This window comes from Mycothermus thermophilus, assembly GCF_041956435.1.
Source record: "Mycothermus thermophilus strain CBS 625.91 unplaced genomic scaffold VTJ04scaffold_2, whole genome shotgun sequence".
NCBI lineage: Eukaryota > Fungi > Ascomycota > Sordariomycetes > Sordariales > Chaetomiaceae > Mycothermus > Mycothermus thermophilus.
Window position 1 is genome coordinate 2,051,194 of NW_027191428.1, and position 15,661 is coordinate 2,066,854.

A 15,661-nucleotide genomic window follows, 5' to 3' on the forward strand; every position below is an offset into this window, starting at 1 on the left:
AAGCGATCTGACAACCAGGGGTGAAGCGTCCTCCCCACTGTGGCGCCGCTGATGACAAACAAAAAAGGAGGGGGGGTGTCAGTATAGACGGTGTTTGATCTCTAGTAGATCGATCTACCTCGTATATGGAAGAGGGGTTAACTCAGACAACATCAGGTAAACTGCTCATCGCCGGCGCCCACGGTGACGGCGTACAGCGGGATGGAACCCCATTGGATGATAAGCACGAGTTCGTAGACTAGATTCGGAGAAATGACACTATCCGTTAGTTTACACTACATCCATGGACGTAATCAAGTGTCTAAGACACGACTAGACATCACTCCCCAAGTCTATGACAAAGGAATAAACATCACATCCATTGTAGGCAGGTGACTCACCAAAAGAGCATAAGTAGGGAGCCAAAACTCGATCAACTTGAGCACGAACAGGATATCCTGACCGCGGGTGTGGACCAGCTCCGAAGCTTCCGCGTCCCTTATGCCGGCAAGTTGTTCCGGATCAGCATGTTGATCAGATGCCGGCCCAGTCCCCCCGGTCGTTGTCGTTGTCGTCGTCAACCCCGCTGGATTAGTCCTCACCAACGCGCAAGCCGGCACCACGAACCCGGCAAGGACGGCCGGCAGGACCAGCCCCGCGCTCATCCAGTCTGCGCCGAAACGGGAGAACAGCGCCTGGAGAACGAGCGAGAAAAAGATGCCGCCCAGGGGCGCGCCCAGGGAGATCAACCCCGTGGCCAGGCCCAGACCCAGGCCGCCGCCGCGTTGGGAGGGAAACCATTGGCTGGAGATGCTGTATGCGATGGTTGTTGGTATGGCTGTTCGTGTAGGGAGGTAGGTCAGGTAGGGTGGGTATGTTGTGGTTCGTGATGCAGATCTTGGATCAGAGTTGGTGAGACATGCATCTCGAGTATGCATGTTGAAGATCGGAAAGGCCGGAGAGTGCCGGTGGCGTTCTTCAGTTTGCCTGACCTTCTCCGTCCATAATCGGTGTCATCCACACTAAGCTCACACCCCTCTATCTAATAAGGGTGTGGAGTGAAGAGAGAGAGAAACGAAAGGAAACACAACAAGATGAAAAAGGAAAGTAAACAAACGGGAGTAGTGAGAAAACAACTCACAAGCTGCGACCCCAACCACAACCATCCAGCCCACCGATGGCGGAGAGGAGGCCGTATGTGGGCACCGTGAGGAGGAAACTGCCTAGGACGACGAGCCAGCGGGCGCGGCGGTGGTGGGGGGAGGAAGGGAAAGAGGAGGGCGGAGGAGGGGTGGCAGCAGTGTTTGGGTTTGGGTAATTGTTGCTTGATGGATTGGGAATGGATGGGTTTGTCGTTTCCATTTTCTTCCCTGTCGATGGTGAGACGGTGGCTAGGTCGAGGTCCGGTGTGCTGCCGGTTGATTCGTGTTTATTATATATCACAACGGTTGTTGCCGAGGATGAAGGGAGCGGAGGTCCTAGCCCCGGTGAGATGGGGATGGGAGGTGGGGAGGCGGTTGTGTCGCCGCCACCGCCGCCGCTGATCTCATCGTGCTTGTTGTTGTGAGGGGTTGAGGAACTGGAAGGACTACATCTCTGGGAGCATGCTGCTTGTCAGTTCTCATATTTTTCACGCTCTCCCCTCCTCCCTCTCGCAGTTCTTTCTTCCCTCCTTGGGCTACTCGCATGTGGGAAGAGGAGGGGGGCCGGTGTTTGACTTACGCCATGTCTGATGTCTCTCTTTGGGTTTCGTCACTGCTTCGGTGATCTATGTTGAGACTACCATCTTCCGGTCGTTATGGCTGCCGAGCCCACTTATAAGGGACAGCAACCTCGGCGGTTTCTGGGATGACTTTGTTCGTTCTATCTCGGTTTCGGTTTTCGAGTGTTGTTGTCATTGTGGTTGGTCTTGGACAAACGCCGGTCCTATACACCTCCTCTCGATGATCCTCAGCCCATTGGTTCCCTCAACATCTCCTCGATGCAAGTTCTGAGCATGCCAGAGCCGCTGACCGTCGATCAGAATTCTGCTGCTTGTATGTAAATATCACCGAGGTCGCTCCGTTGGTGCTTGTACGGAACCTCGTGACAATCCGACCTGCGAGTTCTCTCTGCCCTCCTGCGGGTGACGATATTCGACAATCTTGTGTTACTGGTTCCCGCTGATCCCAGAGACTTGGATTGCGAACATCTCAGGGCTGTTGCTCCTCAAGATCCCTGTTTTGGGCGATTATCAACAACTCCGTGCTGCAGGTTCTCGACTGCACGTGCACTGTGATTTTGGATTTAGCCTGACGTTGAGAAGGAGGGTGGGCGTGGTGAGGAAGAATTGGGTATGTCCACCGTTGATGTTTGGGTCCATATCTGACTTATACATCGGGGGATTTCTCCCTCCATAGTGATGAGAATCCGATCTACCTGCCGTCAGTGAAGCAGAACGAAACAGCCGTTGCTGACAAGAAGACAACACATCCAGCATCAACAAACTAGTGGTGCGCAAGCTTTGGGACTACGTCGAAGCGACGAGGAGAGAAGAGCAGCGAACGTGTAAGTCGGTCAGATGCTTGCACGACCACCACGGACACCCCATCTCATGCTATCCTATTCCATCCCGTTCCACGCCCAGCTAATAATCTACCAGGTATTCTATCCTATCAAATCTCAGTCCAACAACCCGGAATCGCATCCGGAACGAGCCGGCCGCCAAAGCAAGGCGGAGGAAACAAGGGGGACCGCAGATTGTTAGATTGTGTGGCCAACAGCGTCGTCGTCAGCCCGTGGACAGCATCTCAGGGGGTAAGACGAGGGAGAAGCTGCGTGACGCAGAGACAAATCGGATCCGAATCGCCGCCCCTCCTACCCCTGGCCATCAGTCCCGAACGACAGACAGACGGACAGGCAGACTCTTCGTGCCCTGCCTGAGTGCTCTGGCTGTGACGGACACTTATCCCGATCTCTCTCACTCCCTCATTGCGGACCAGGGAACCTTCTCCCCCCACGCACCATCCGTACTTCGATACGAAGCAAAGAGCATAGTTGTCGACGCAGACACGGGGGCACACGAGGACAGTGGTACTGCGGCCTTCTCCTCCTCCTGCTGCTTTCACTCCCCTGAGTGTACACACAGCCCATCCTTTGTCCCCATCCGCCCCTTGAGCCCTGAGTTGGCGGCGCGGATTAGGTTGTGCCGCAGCCAAACGTGCTTGGGACGTACGGGTACATAAAAGGAACGGGGCAATCTATCTCAAGGTTTAGGTTCTCTTTGCCATAAGGTTTGAGTTCTAAACGGGGTCAGGAGGTTGGCCGAACACCCACCTACCAAGATTTCTTACCTTTCTTCCGGTTCCTCAACTCTCTCACCGGTCGGTCCTCGGGTTCACCTCCGAGTCGCTCACCAAGCCATCAAACGGCATCTCATACCGGTTGGATGACCACGACAATGTTGCTTTCCACCCTAGCCAAACGGGCCGTCTCCGTCTCCGTCCCCGTCTCCGGGCGCGGGCCGATGGCCCTCCTAGCCATCCGCAACCCGACTAGTAGGAGACCGGCTAGCTCCAACGCCCAGTTCCAGGCTGCTGCTGCTACTGCTACTGCTACTGCTTCTGCTGCCCAAGTATGCGACATCGGCCCTTCCTCCAGCGGGAACATCACCCCCATCTTTGATCCAAGGGCGGCAACGGCAACGCCTCCCGGCGCTGCTAGAGATCCGGGACCCCGGACTTTAAACTTGATTGACCATCACCACCACCACCAACACCCAGTTGTCGTCAGCATGGGTTTCCCCCAGGATTACGACGAATTCTGGCGCCAGGTGCCGGTTTGGAGGGATGTATCGGCTAGGGAGTTTTTGTCGTACCGCTGGAGCGTGAGTGCTTTTTTTCCCCTCCTTTCTTCGATATTATCACTTACAGCCGCTCGGCCAATGTTGATAAACCCCCACCATGATGATAACCATGATTATGCTCACCAAAACCTTCTTCTTTCCTCTGTCTCCAACAGACCAAAAACATGGTCGACAACAAGGCCCGACTCCTCAGCTTTCTACAAGCGGTGGTTCCAGACGAGGTGCCTCTCGACAAGGAATCCGGCCGGACCCAGACCCGCGATGAGTACATTGAGGACGTCTTTGCCGGGATTACGGCGGCGACCATGTCGGTGCGGATGACGTGAGTATTTCATTTCTTACTCCTTCTTCTTATCTTCTCGCCATTCCCCTTCCATCATACCTCCTCCAATCCAACACATCCCCATGTTGTATGTCTGTGGTGGACTTTGGCCTATACCTCTGTGTAACCTCCCAGACTGACAAACGTCACCAACAACCGACACGACACATTTGAAAAGCCCGTACATACTCAGCCGCATCGACTGGCGCGACCCGCGGCACGACCCCATCGCGCGGCAGTTTCTTCCGCTCAAGTCGGTCATGAAGCCGGACCATCCCAAGCTGACGCTCGACTCGCTCGGCGAGGAGGCCGATTCGCCCGTCAAAGGGCTGGTGCATCGGTATCCGGATAAGGTGTTGTTTCTTGGTGAGTGTGTGGTTTGGTCATCTTCCTGAAGATGATGGGCGTGGTTGGTTGGTTGGTCAGTTGGGTCGGGCTGGTGGGTTTGGAGGCGTTTGACTCGGAGGATTGAAAAGGGGGAGGCATCCGTTTGTGTCCCCGATATTACCTAGACATGGCCGGCTCCCCTCCCCATCCTCCATCCTCTCCCTCACATACCCTCCCCCCTTTACCAACAACCCAAACACCTACCTCCTCCACCACCCCTATCTCTCATATCCCATCCCATCCCGCTCAATCACACCCAAAAAAACTAACCACCACCGGTGAAAGCAACCTCCGTCTGCCCGACCTACTGCACATTCTGCACGCGCTCCTACGCCGTGGGCGCCGACACGGCGCTGGTAACCAAGCGTCCTCTCCGCCCGGGCCGACAGCGCTGGGACGCCGCCATCGGCTACATCGCCTCGACCCCGCAGGTCCAGGACGTCGTCGTCTCGGGAGGCGACAGCTATTACCTGACTCCGGACCAGCTGCGCACCATCGGCCACCGCATCCTGACCGAGGCGCCGCACGTGAAGCGCATCCGGTTTGCCAGCAAAGGTCTCGCGGTGGCGCCGGGACGGGTGTTGAGTCCCGCGCAGTGGAATCAAGTTCTCGGCCCCGGCGGCGGTGGTGGTGGTGAAACGGGGAGAAGTGAAGCGGAGGGAGGAGATGGCTGGGCCGAGGCGCTGATTGAAGTCTCGCAGCGCGCGAGGAGGGAGGGGAGGCAGATTGCCTGGCACACGCACTTCAACCATCCGCGGGAGATATCGTGGATCACGCGGGTGGCGAGTCAACGGTTGTATGAGGCTGGGGTGATCGTGAGGAATCAGACGGTGTTGTTGCGCGGGGTGAACGACGATGTCGAGACCATGGGCCAGTTGATTCGAGGGTTGGCGGATATCAACATCTCTCCGGTATGTTTTTCCCTTTCTTTCTCCCCCTCTCCCTAGCCAATACCAGCAAACAGCAGACCTTACTGACTGACCAAACTTGCCCCTTCAGTACTACGTCTACCAATGTGACCTCGTCAAATCCGTCGAGCACCTGCGCACTCCTCTCCACACCATCCTCGACCTGGAATCCCGCCTGCGCGGGTCCATCGCCGGGTTTGCCATGCCCAGCTTCGTCGTCGACCTGCCCGGCGGTGGCGGCAAGCGGCTGGCGTGTTCGTTTGAGTCGTATGACCGCGAGACAGGCGTGTCACGGTTCCGGGCGCCGGCGGTCAAGGGCCGCGACGGAACTAAGGAGGGCAAGGTGTATGAGTATTATGATCCTGTGGACTCGTTGCCCCGGCCGGAGGTGTGGGAGACGGTGGAGAGGAGGGAATGATGGGTTGAAGTGGAGGGGTTCTCATTCATTCATTTATTCATTAATTCATTAATTCATTCATATTTGCTGGCTTCGCTTTTCTAGGGGTTGACGAGGAGGAGATTGGTGGTTTACAGGACGGGATTAAGGACGAAGGCCATGGAGGAGTTGGGAGGGAGAATAGTTTCCTTGAGAGGTAATAATAATCAGCAGGTAGTTAACTCGGGCAAAAGGCTTGGTCTCCCTACACATAACGTCCGTACCAACCAACATACCCGGTAAGTAGGTCAAGCACCGTCATACATGCAAGTTGGGGATTCCAATCCACCTCAGTCCGGAGCCGGGACTCTTCCGATCGGGCCCCACTTTCCCCGGCTCTCCTCCGAGGGGTTCGGACCCGGCCCAGCCTCGGCCCCGAGATTATCTCATCCCATCTCATTTCCGAGTCCAATCACCAAATTCCGACGCAATCTCATCCTCATCCTACCTATGCGGACTCCATGGAATTTCTCTCACAAGCTTCTTTGCAATTGTTTTGCGCAACAAACCTCTGTCATGGAGCATGCATGGCTGGCATCCACAAGGGAGTGAAGATCCTCATAGCAATCCATAGCAATCCATAGCAATCTGGGAATTGAACGCAACACAGTGAAGAAGTCTACGTACCGTAACTCTCTCGTGTTTGTTGTTGAAGCGGACGGACACAGTCAGCGATGCAAGCGCAGGCAGGGATTCTCCCATGTGCAGGTCGAGGTGCCCAATCTCGCAACAGTCGCTTGGGGGAGATGAGATGAACTGATCGCTTGGGCCTGCAATAACCAAAACCGGAGAGCGAAAAAAGCCACGAGGTTGCACTTCGCGTGGCTTCCACGCGTCCTCGTCTCAGCCACCCTTCCCAATGTGAACATGGCCAAGAGAAGAAAAAGAAGTCGATGCAAGGTGCAGGTGGGAATTTGGAATTTGGTGCTGCAGAATTCACAGTAGCATCATCACCTACCAACGCGCCAACGTCAACAAACCTGAATCACTCGATCCAACCTTTTGATAAACTACTGTCACCTACCCAACTGTAGTCAAGTCAGTAAGTAGTACCTAGTGTAGAAAGTAGAATCATGTTGATCATCTTGGCATGTTTTAGACACCTTCGCCTGTCTTTTTCCCGTCGGCCCGGCGAGGCTCAAACGTGCGGTCCACGCAGGGGACTGATTGAACGACAAGCCAGCTAGCTGTTTGCTGTCTCGGCCCCGCCGCCATGTGTTGTTGGTTGTGTCGTTGGCATCTCACCTCTGCAAACCCAGGACAGACAGACCAGCTGATTTTTGCGTCACCTGTCGGGTTCCGATGATTTTGCAAAACACCAGAACCACCGTGTTCATGCCGCCGACTGCCTTGTCCCGTTGATTTGTAGCAGCCGGGAGAGGAGGTCCGAGAGCAGAAAAAAGAATGCAGATAGCTGTCATGCTTCCTCCCGAAACCCAAGACAGCTTGTCGCTGTTGTTGGTGATGTCGAGAGCAAAAAAGAGCCGCTCATCGGTGACCAGTTCTGCTCTGCGAGCGGCCGAAACGGGAAGTTCCATGTTCTCTCAAATCCTGGTACGAGTGGGCATGATGGCGGGTTGTGAAACACGGAAGACCGAGAGAGAGCGCAAAAAGGGTTGCAGAACAGCTTCTGTGCCGTGACGTGTGCAGATTTCCACTCAGTTTCTAGATTGGCGCCCACCGCATCGGCATGCGTCCCGCGTTCCGGCTTTGGCGGAGGGCCAGGCGGTAGTTGGCCAGATATGAAGTAGTACGGGGTACTATAGCACGGAGTAGTGTGTAGCAGGTGGCTGTATAACGTTATCTGGCGGGATATTGAAAACGGCGTCAAAGCGTCGAGCGGCATCTGTTGGCTACGAGTCTCAGTCAGTTACCTAACTGGGAGTGTAGAAAGTAGTTTAGACTCAACGGAGTACTCCGTAGCCTCGAGCCGCGATGCGTGGCGTCCAGCTTGGGCAAATCTTGAAACAAAACAGACAGGCAAGTTCCTGGCTGAACCGACCACATCGAAAGAGCGGTAAAGGAATCCATCCTTTCCTTTTGCTTCGTTCTCTTGTCTCAATTCAGTCTTGACCGAGGATGAGCAAACGGCCCTCGTGTCTTTCGTGTCTTCGATGCCCCTCGTCCCCTCGTCCCCCTCGTGCCCTCGTGCCCCTCTCGGAGCATCCGGGGAGATCTGTGCGGCGTCGGCATATTTTTGTGTTTCGACTTGACTGACAGCAGTGCAACTCGAGAAAAGTCGGTGCAACTCTTCGCCTTCTGGAATGTCCAATGATTCGCAAAAAGCAAAAAACAGCCATGGCCTCGGGTAGCAATCGCTTCACCGCTCGAAACTCGATGTTTCCCATCCCGGGATTCCGTGGAGTGCAGGCTGTGCCGCCGCATGGTGGAGAGTGTGGAGGGCATGATGCAACGCTGGAAGTTTGGAGCTCTGCGTTGGTCGACGGTTGGCGGCGACGTTGGTGTGGGGGTGCATGTGCAGGTCAAGACATCAGAAGTGAACATGCAGACCTGCGCATAGATTGGCTGATTAGTTCATTGAGCTGGAAAGACGGGTGTTGTGTTCCAAGTACAGAAACTGTTGTCATTGGATTCAAGGAGAGATCAGAGGTTGAAAAATCCTGTGACGGCTGCCTGCTGTTCCGTCCAGCGCTTGCCGTCACGTTTTGTCAACCACTGAGACTTGAGAACCGGACAGGAAGGAGCAGAGCTAAGATCAGCACTTTGTGTTATCCATTGGAATCCCGTCTTTTCTCGGCATATGTTGGAGTCGAGAACGACCGAGAGATCTGCGTAGCGGAGAGAAAATCACTGCCATCTGGAGAAAGCAGCTTCCTCATGTCAATTGGTGCCGATCGATGACGCCACTCACTGATTATCTCTCAGTTCCTGTCCACTCAAGTCACTCAATGCACTCTTCAACAAGACTCACTCCACTGTGCCCAACTGTGCCAACTGCAACACTCCTTTTTTGATTCAATTCATGCCATCGCATGTACTGTTCTGTTGCTCGGACATTTTGTTGTATTTTTTTTTTATTTTAACTTACTTTTTTTTTTCTTTTTGGTTTTGTTCCCGAGATCCGCCGTGATCCGCCCGTTTTGCAGGCTAACCGCAACCAAATCATCATCATTGCTTCTGCTCGAACCACTTTCTTCTGGAACCTCGCCAGTTGTCGCCAGACTCTGCCAGTTCGTGCGCACTAAGCACCATGGCCGCTGTGTGCCCTGCCCCTTGAAGGGAAAACCGCAAAACGGTCCCCCCCATCAATCTCCATCGTGGAGCCCCCAGATCCTGGTTTTGGTGGTTCCTGTTCCTGACCCTCGTGTCTTGGCCTGCGCCGGGCCCGCTCCCAACTGGCTGGACCACGAGGCCACCACGAGGAACCCGCCGGGGAGACCAGCCAGAGTGGCGCCGCAGCCCCCCGTCGGCTTCCAGCCAGTGGCCCTTTCGGTGCCGTCGGGTGCCTGTGGTTCCTCTGTGGTTCCTGTGGTTAGCGAGATGCGTGGCCAGCGTGTCGGCGCTTCAGAGCCACACCCTCCACCTGTTGCTGCCGACGGCCCTGCTGTCCCCGAGCAGCAAATCGAGATGCCCTTCACCTTGTCCAGGTGCTGGATGGCGCTAACATTATTTCCGGATCCGCGAGCCCAGGGGTCTTTTCTCGACCCACGCCCGCCATTGACTCCCACACCTCCGGCCACAGTCCGCCGCTGCCTCCAGCAAGACCTCCTGCAGGGGTGCCTCTCACATCGGCTCACCTGCTCCCGGCAGAGCCCTGCTTGTCCGGGGGAGCTCCCTTGAGCTTGTCGGCAAGCTGCCAGCGCCGGATCTTCATCAACAACACTTCTGCCACTCCGTCGTCTCCCCCATCTTTGTCTTCCTGTTTCTTCCCGATCCAACAACTCGACGTTTCTTCGCTACTGACATCAGCCTGCGAGACGACACCGTCGTCGCCGCTCCAGTGGCACCGCCCTCAATATCCTCACCACCATCACCTCTCCTCCGCAACAACCCACTTCTCTCCTCGGCCTCCAGGTCCAACGGCCAGTTTGGCCTGTGCCCATCCGACGACGACGACAACGACGACAACGGCAACGGCGCCGGCAGCGACGCATTGGTCATCATGACCGGCTCACCGGCCTTCGACGCCCCTCTCCAGGGCTACCGCTACGACCCTCTCCTTCAGCACGATGTCCGGGGCGTCTCCTCTGCTCCCTCTTCCGCACTTGGCACCCCAACTCCTTCTACCCAGCTCCTACGTCCAGACTCAGCCGCTAGCGGAAGTGAGAAGCATGCCAACCCGCTGAGCCTTGCCCGTTGGGCACGGCGCCATCGGCACAACCAGAGCAGCAACCACAACCGGCACATTCAAGATGAACCTTACAGGACATCCATGGACCGGGAATATGGGCCCGCCGATGAGAAGCTCCGGGGACGCCCTCCCAGGAGCCAACCCAAAAAGCTGCGTCGGTCGAGGTCCGTGGCTCCTCAGGAACAACAGCCACAGCCAGAGGCTCCTGCTGTTCCGCAAATGACTCTTGAGGAGTTCGAGGCCTTGCCCATGGCGGTCCGCAAAAAGGTGTGTACTTTTTTCTCGTTTCATCCAGTCTCTTCCTCGTCCCTCTTTCCTCGACAAAAAACCAACAATACATATTTTTCAATGTCAATCGACACGCTGCCAACGGTTCTCAGGAACCGGCTTGGCAAAACACCAACACCACGCGCCTTCGGACCTTATTCCGCAATTCTGCAGCCATTGGCCCAGCGAGTTGCTGGCCAGGCAGGTCTTTCTGCAGCCCTTCGCGTCGCCACCAATGACCAATTGGGAATCACAACTCCTAAGGGGCTGCGCGTGGCTACTACGCTACCACCGTGACGGACGATGGATGCATGATGCATTGCTCTCCATCGCTTTGTTAGTTGGAGGCGGTAGTATCTAGCTACGCTACGAGACGAGTGTACTCGGCAAATACCCAAGCGCTCGAGCCCAACACTTTGCAGTTGCACCATCAGAGTGATGACCCCTCTTGGCTTGATCTCAAAAGGCACTATTGCAGTCCCAAACCCGAGGACCGCCGTAGTGTAGGTTGGCGTCCCAGAACATCGGAAGCGCATCAACTTGGGACCTTGGTCCTTTTGGGATGATGCATCGCAAATCGCGCCACCAGCTCTCAACCAAACCAGCGGGTCAAGGACTTGGTGTTAGGATCCCAGGTTCGGGCTTTGATCGGCCCTCTTGCATCCTTTGAGGCTCACCGAGTGGTGTGTGTGCCGACTAGGAAACACGAGGCAAATCAAGCAATATATGGGTTGCAATGCGCCTATCCAAATGCATCAAGCGTCCATCCAGCGGCACATGCATTCTCACATGCGGTTGTCGCGTTCTGGGATGAATATCTTGCTCTTTTGGAGAGGGGAGATGCAGCCTCGTCACACGCGTTTTTGCTCTCAGCACCTGCAGGTCCCACCCGCTAAACCCTCGCAAACCTCCCCCTCTCCCCCCTTGCCTAGGGGGGGCAGGCCATCCAAATGGGGGGTGGTGGTCTGAAAAGGGAGTGATCAGCTCGCGTATCACTCTGGCCAGCATCTTCCCAACTTCATCCATGCCATCGCACACAATGAGCCATTACTAAAGGTTTTACCCCGCAGTACTTTTCAACTCTCGAACGGCTGCGCTTCGCCCAGGAATCCGGCCTCATCGACCCCATCTCTCAGCATTACAACCAAATCTCGAGTCTCAAGTGCCGAAAGCCTCGTTCAGGCCGGACTCATCCGGAGCGCCCTGGCGGTCGAGGATTGCGCCGGGACTCGGCCTCGGAGCTCCGCTCTATTACCTCGACCGTGTGGTCTGCCGATCCTTCAGACAGAACCGAGAAGGAAAGCGTAGCGCTTTCTCACCAGAGCCAGCTGAACGCTCTCCTCAGCGTGGCCGACGACGAGCATCTGAGTCCGAGCAGACAGTCTAGCAGGAGAGACCTGTCTGACCAGTTCGATTCCCTCTCGCCGCCTCATTCTCCTAGGGCCCGCCACAGCATGGATGCGCGGGTGAACTACGGGCCCCGTGAGGGTCAGAACGACGACGGGCAACTATCACAGTCCTTCTTTGAGAGCTTCCGGTGGTTGGATGAGGAGGAAGATTTGGATCTGCGTCTCTTTCTGGATGATTATCATGCCAATCTCCGCGAGCAGACAAACCCGAAGACAAAGCAAAGGCCATCCTTCCGCCGGCATATGTCTATCAACCGGAAGCCGTTCGGCCGTCGCAACTCGGTGTCTTCGACGACTCCTAGGACAAAAGAGGCGCCTGCCCCGGCCCCTTCGCCATCACAAGGCCACGCGCCCTCGGCCTGCGTTTCGGCTGTTCCTGGCCACAGCCGGCGCAAGTCCCGGACCCTATCTCTCATCACTCCCAAGCACTCGCAGCAGATGTCCGTCCCCGCCATCGATCCCGCCGCTGCCCACTATCAAGACCCCGAGGCCCGCATGAAGCTCCGCATGTATCTGGCATCGCCCCAAAAATTTGACGAGGCTGTCGCCTTTGGCTTCCCATCAGCTGATGTGCTGGCTACCGAGCCCAACGCAACCGAGAAGCCTGCCCAGCCGTCCAAGAAGAAGTCTGTCACAAGTGAGGGCTCGACGGTCGGCACGTTCCTGGCCGACGACGATGACGCATCGCTCTACAGCGACGGGCAATCGGTGGCGGATCCGGAATCGCCCAGGACCCCCGAGCCCGTGGAGAACAGCAGGCCGTCGGTCCAGCGCCACGCGCGCTACGCCTCGGCCGGCGTTCTCGGGAGCAGGGACACGGGCAGGAAGACGCCGGACGGTCTGTATGCCGTCCAAGCCCCGCCGGCCGGGCGCGAGATGACGCTCCGCATGACCCTGACCCGGCCGGACCTGCGGTCGCACGAGGACGAGATTTACGGCTGGCAGCAAAAGCAGGCGCAGTACCAGCATACGCGCCGGCCGACGGGGCTGGCTTCCCTGGCGTTGGAGAACCGCGGGTATGGGACTTTGCCGCGGCCGAGCATGGATCGGCTTGCGGATATGGATCACTGGGCGGATGAGGCGGGCAATGAGAAGGGGGTGATGAGGAGGATTTGGAATAAGGTGAGGAGGGGTTGAGCTGGGCTCTTTCTCTCTGTTTCACTCTTACGGTCATAATTACAGTCACGCGAGCCTCTCTTTTTCTATTTTCTTGGATGATGGCTGTCTTGGAAAAAAGTTCCAGATCTTGTTTGCAGCGGTTGGACTTGTCATTTTCAGCGAGGCGTTCGTTGGTATTCTTTACTCTCGTTTTTCCAAGTTGGTGATGGGTTAGATATCTGCTTTTCGTTTGGGAAGGGAAGTTTTGAGCATGCTCATCATCAATCTACTACGACCTAAGGTCTGAATATGTGTTGAAGGGGGTCTTGTATATAGATTGGATTGTTGGTTGGCTGGTTGAGGAACTACCAACACCTTGAGGCGACTCAGGTAAAGTACATACATACATTACATACATACAGGAACAAAAATGGAGAGGATGTTTGACAGGACTTTTGGACCTGGGTTGTTTGGATTTGTGCTTGCTATGCTTGTGCTTGTGTCTTGTGTCTTGGATTTCGCTTGTGAATGAGTGCTTTGCTTCTTGAAGACCGGGTGAGAGCCACACCGACAGCAATAAGTTACATCGCCAAACCCAAGGATGGATGAAAGTTCCCGAAGGCTCATGACCCCACCCTAACGCTCTGTCCGCAGAGAAGGCCATGCCATGTGCCGAACCGAGGGACAGGATCTTCCCCCCACCAAAAACAGTCTTAACTTCCTGGTGGAAACTATGTACCCGAGCACCCGCCCGATGTCACGGCAGCGATGCCATTCCTGGACTTACACGTACATGCAAAGAGCAAAATCCCAGACATTTTGTTTGGGGCTGGCTCTCAACTTGGCTAGTTCAAACAAAACGGTTGAAGAAAGAAGAGGCGAGAAGGAAGGAGGGGGCAAGCAAGTTGGACAAAATGGATGGACAAAAACAACAATAATACCACCTGAAGACAGGGAGATGCTGGGGGACAGACAGGGTTCGGGCTGGATTCCGACTCGTGCGCATGCATGTGTACCTACTCTCTTGGTCTGGGGTGCATGGAGGAGGGTTGGATGTGAACATGGACATGATGGGCTTGGGTAAGTATGAATTTAGGGACAACGGCGTTGGTGGTGATGATGACGATGATGATAGCCTGATTGAGAGATAGATGGATGGATCGTTTTGGGAGTTTTGACGGGAGAACCTAGAGGGGTATCTCCCCCCTCCTCCTCACCCTCGGCCTCCATGGTCAATACCTATCTGACTCTGTATGCGCCATGTCTGGTGGTGTCAGTGACCTGGACACATGGACACCTCCTTGTGCTGCAGAGCACGTCCGGCAGGGTAGCATCAAAAGCACCACGCATCCTTCTGCGGCTTAGATAATCAGTAGAAGTATGCACGTACCTAGGAACAACCATGTTTCGTCGTTAACCTTAACCTGAAGCATATGCATGTGCGTGCACCGACAGAATCCGACAGACAAGCAGACAGCAAGCAGACAGCGAGGGGTCTGTGGGTTTGTCATGGTCAAGTCATGGTCGTTCAAGTTTCACTGCCGGAAACAAAAACACAAAGAATGCCAATAGCAGAGACACAAAAGACAAGACAACCTTGTCTAACTGCTGTGTAGTAGTAACACTATCAAGAGCCGCCACATTTGTTATTTTTATGCTTAACGAAGCTTTGGCGAAACGCTGCCCACGTGGGAGGAGTTTCCTACTTGGCTTTTAGTGGAATGCAAGGGACAACCTCGCTTGTGCACAGCGCATGACCTGAACTTCCAACGATGCATCATACCTTCTTTGTACTCTCTATACCCGAAAAAGTCTGTGTCGTTTTGTCTGTTGTTGTTCGATCTTTTCTCCTGGTGATGAGTCCATCCAATACCCGTGAATCAAGATCGCCTGCCTGACATGACTTGGGCGTTATCCTCGGCGACGGTGGTGGGCGGAGGGGATGGCCGTTCCCCCTCCCCGGCCTCCTCAACTCAACGCTCAGACCCAGCTTTGGTAGCTTACCGAACGTCAACGCAAACAGAAACCCGGGCGGTCAAGGCGGCGGTCAGCATCCATCCATCAACAAGACAAAGAAAGAACAACAAGGCTGACATGGGGTTTAGGGTTTCCGGGTTGGAGCTTGCAACAACAACAACAACAACAACGACGACGACGACAACCCTTAGTCGGGAGGCCGTCAAAGCTATGTACATACAGACATACATGGATTGATTAGTAGTGCTGGGTCAGATGGGCTGTCTGTGTGTTGTCAGTTCTTGCTTGGTAGCAAGCAGATCCTCCTTCCAGGGAAGAATCAGTTGACCTGACTGACCTAGAAGAGCCGCCATCGACCCAGCTTAGGATATTTGAGACCTGTTCCATCACATGTCCGGTCCGGACACAGGGAGCACACACATATAGTATGGATGTGTAGAAGCATAATTGTGAGATTTATAAACCCACCTAACGTGAGAGAATTATAGCCAAGGTGATATAACATCTGAATTTCAAACACACACCATGTACTCCGTGCACATCCACATGCAGGGGAGGAACAAGCAGCTCGGCACTTCTCATGAATCCTTTCCCACCAACAACACAATAATGCTCTCTCAACTGACCTGGCTGACTGCTCTGGTTGAATGGTTGAGTGTGACCATGCTCCGGCACCGGACCAAACCAACACACAATCAAGCACCGCATGCAGCACGGACACA

At 55.2% G+C, this 15,661-nt stretch overlaps 5 protein-coding genes across 5 annotated transcripts; 3 read left to right on the forward strand and 2 right to left on the reverse strand.

The window, feature by feature from the left end:
- Positions 1–152: 152 nt before the first annotated feature.
- On the reverse strand, positions 153–1,341 carry VTJ04DRAFT_2901 (uncharacterized protein; the record flags this gene model as incomplete). Its single annotated transcript, XM_069360742.1, has 3 exons — positions 153–275; positions 381–792; positions 1,121–1,341. The coding sequence occupies 3 exons, from the start codon at positions 1,339–1,341 to the stop codon at positions 153–155; spliced, it is 756 nt and encodes a 251-aa protein (XP_069221422.1).
- Positions 1,342–3,406: 2,065 nt separating this feature from the next.
- Positions 3,407–5,858, forward strand: VTJ04DRAFT_2902 (uncharacterized protein; the record flags this gene model as incomplete). Its single annotated transcript, XM_069360743.1, has 5 exons — positions 3,407–3,844; positions 3,979–4,145; positions 4,324–4,511; positions 4,818–5,443; positions 5,532–5,858. The coding sequence occupies 5 exons, from the start codon at positions 3,407–3,409 to the stop codon at positions 5,856–5,858; spliced, it is 1,746 nt and encodes a 581-aa protein (XP_069221423.1).
- A 1,259-nt stretch (positions 5,859–7,117) lies between these two features.
- Positions 7,118–7,907, reverse strand: VTJ04DRAFT_2903 (uncharacterized protein; the record flags this gene model as incomplete). Its single annotated transcript, XM_069360744.1, has 3 exons — positions 7,118–7,385; positions 7,502–7,729; positions 7,879–7,907. The coding sequence occupies 3 exons, from the start codon at positions 7,905–7,907 to the stop codon at positions 7,118–7,120; spliced, it is 525 nt and encodes a 174-aa protein (XP_069221424.1).
- Positions 7,908–9,087: 1,180 nt separating this feature from the next.
- VTJ04DRAFT_2904 (uncharacterized protein) lies at positions 9,088–13,001 on the forward strand (the record flags this gene model as incomplete). Its single annotated transcript, XM_069360745.1, has 4 exons — positions 9,088–9,096; positions 9,168–9,484; positions 9,648–10,455; positions 11,526–13,001. 4 exons carry the CDS (start codon positions 9,088–9,090, stop codon positions 12,999–13,001), a joined length of 2,610 nt encoding a protein of 869 aa, XP_069221425.1.
- Positions 13,002–14,861: 1,860 nt separating this feature from the next.
- VTJ04DRAFT_2905 (uncharacterized protein) lies at positions 14,862–15,130 on the forward strand (the record flags this gene model as incomplete). Its single annotated transcript, XM_069360746.1, has 2 exons — positions 14,862–15,008; positions 15,068–15,130. The coding sequence occupies 2 exons, from the start codon at positions 14,862–14,864 to the stop codon at positions 15,128–15,130; spliced, it is 210 nt and encodes a 69-aa protein (XP_069221426.1).
- Positions 15,131–15,661: the final 531 nt, after the last annotated feature.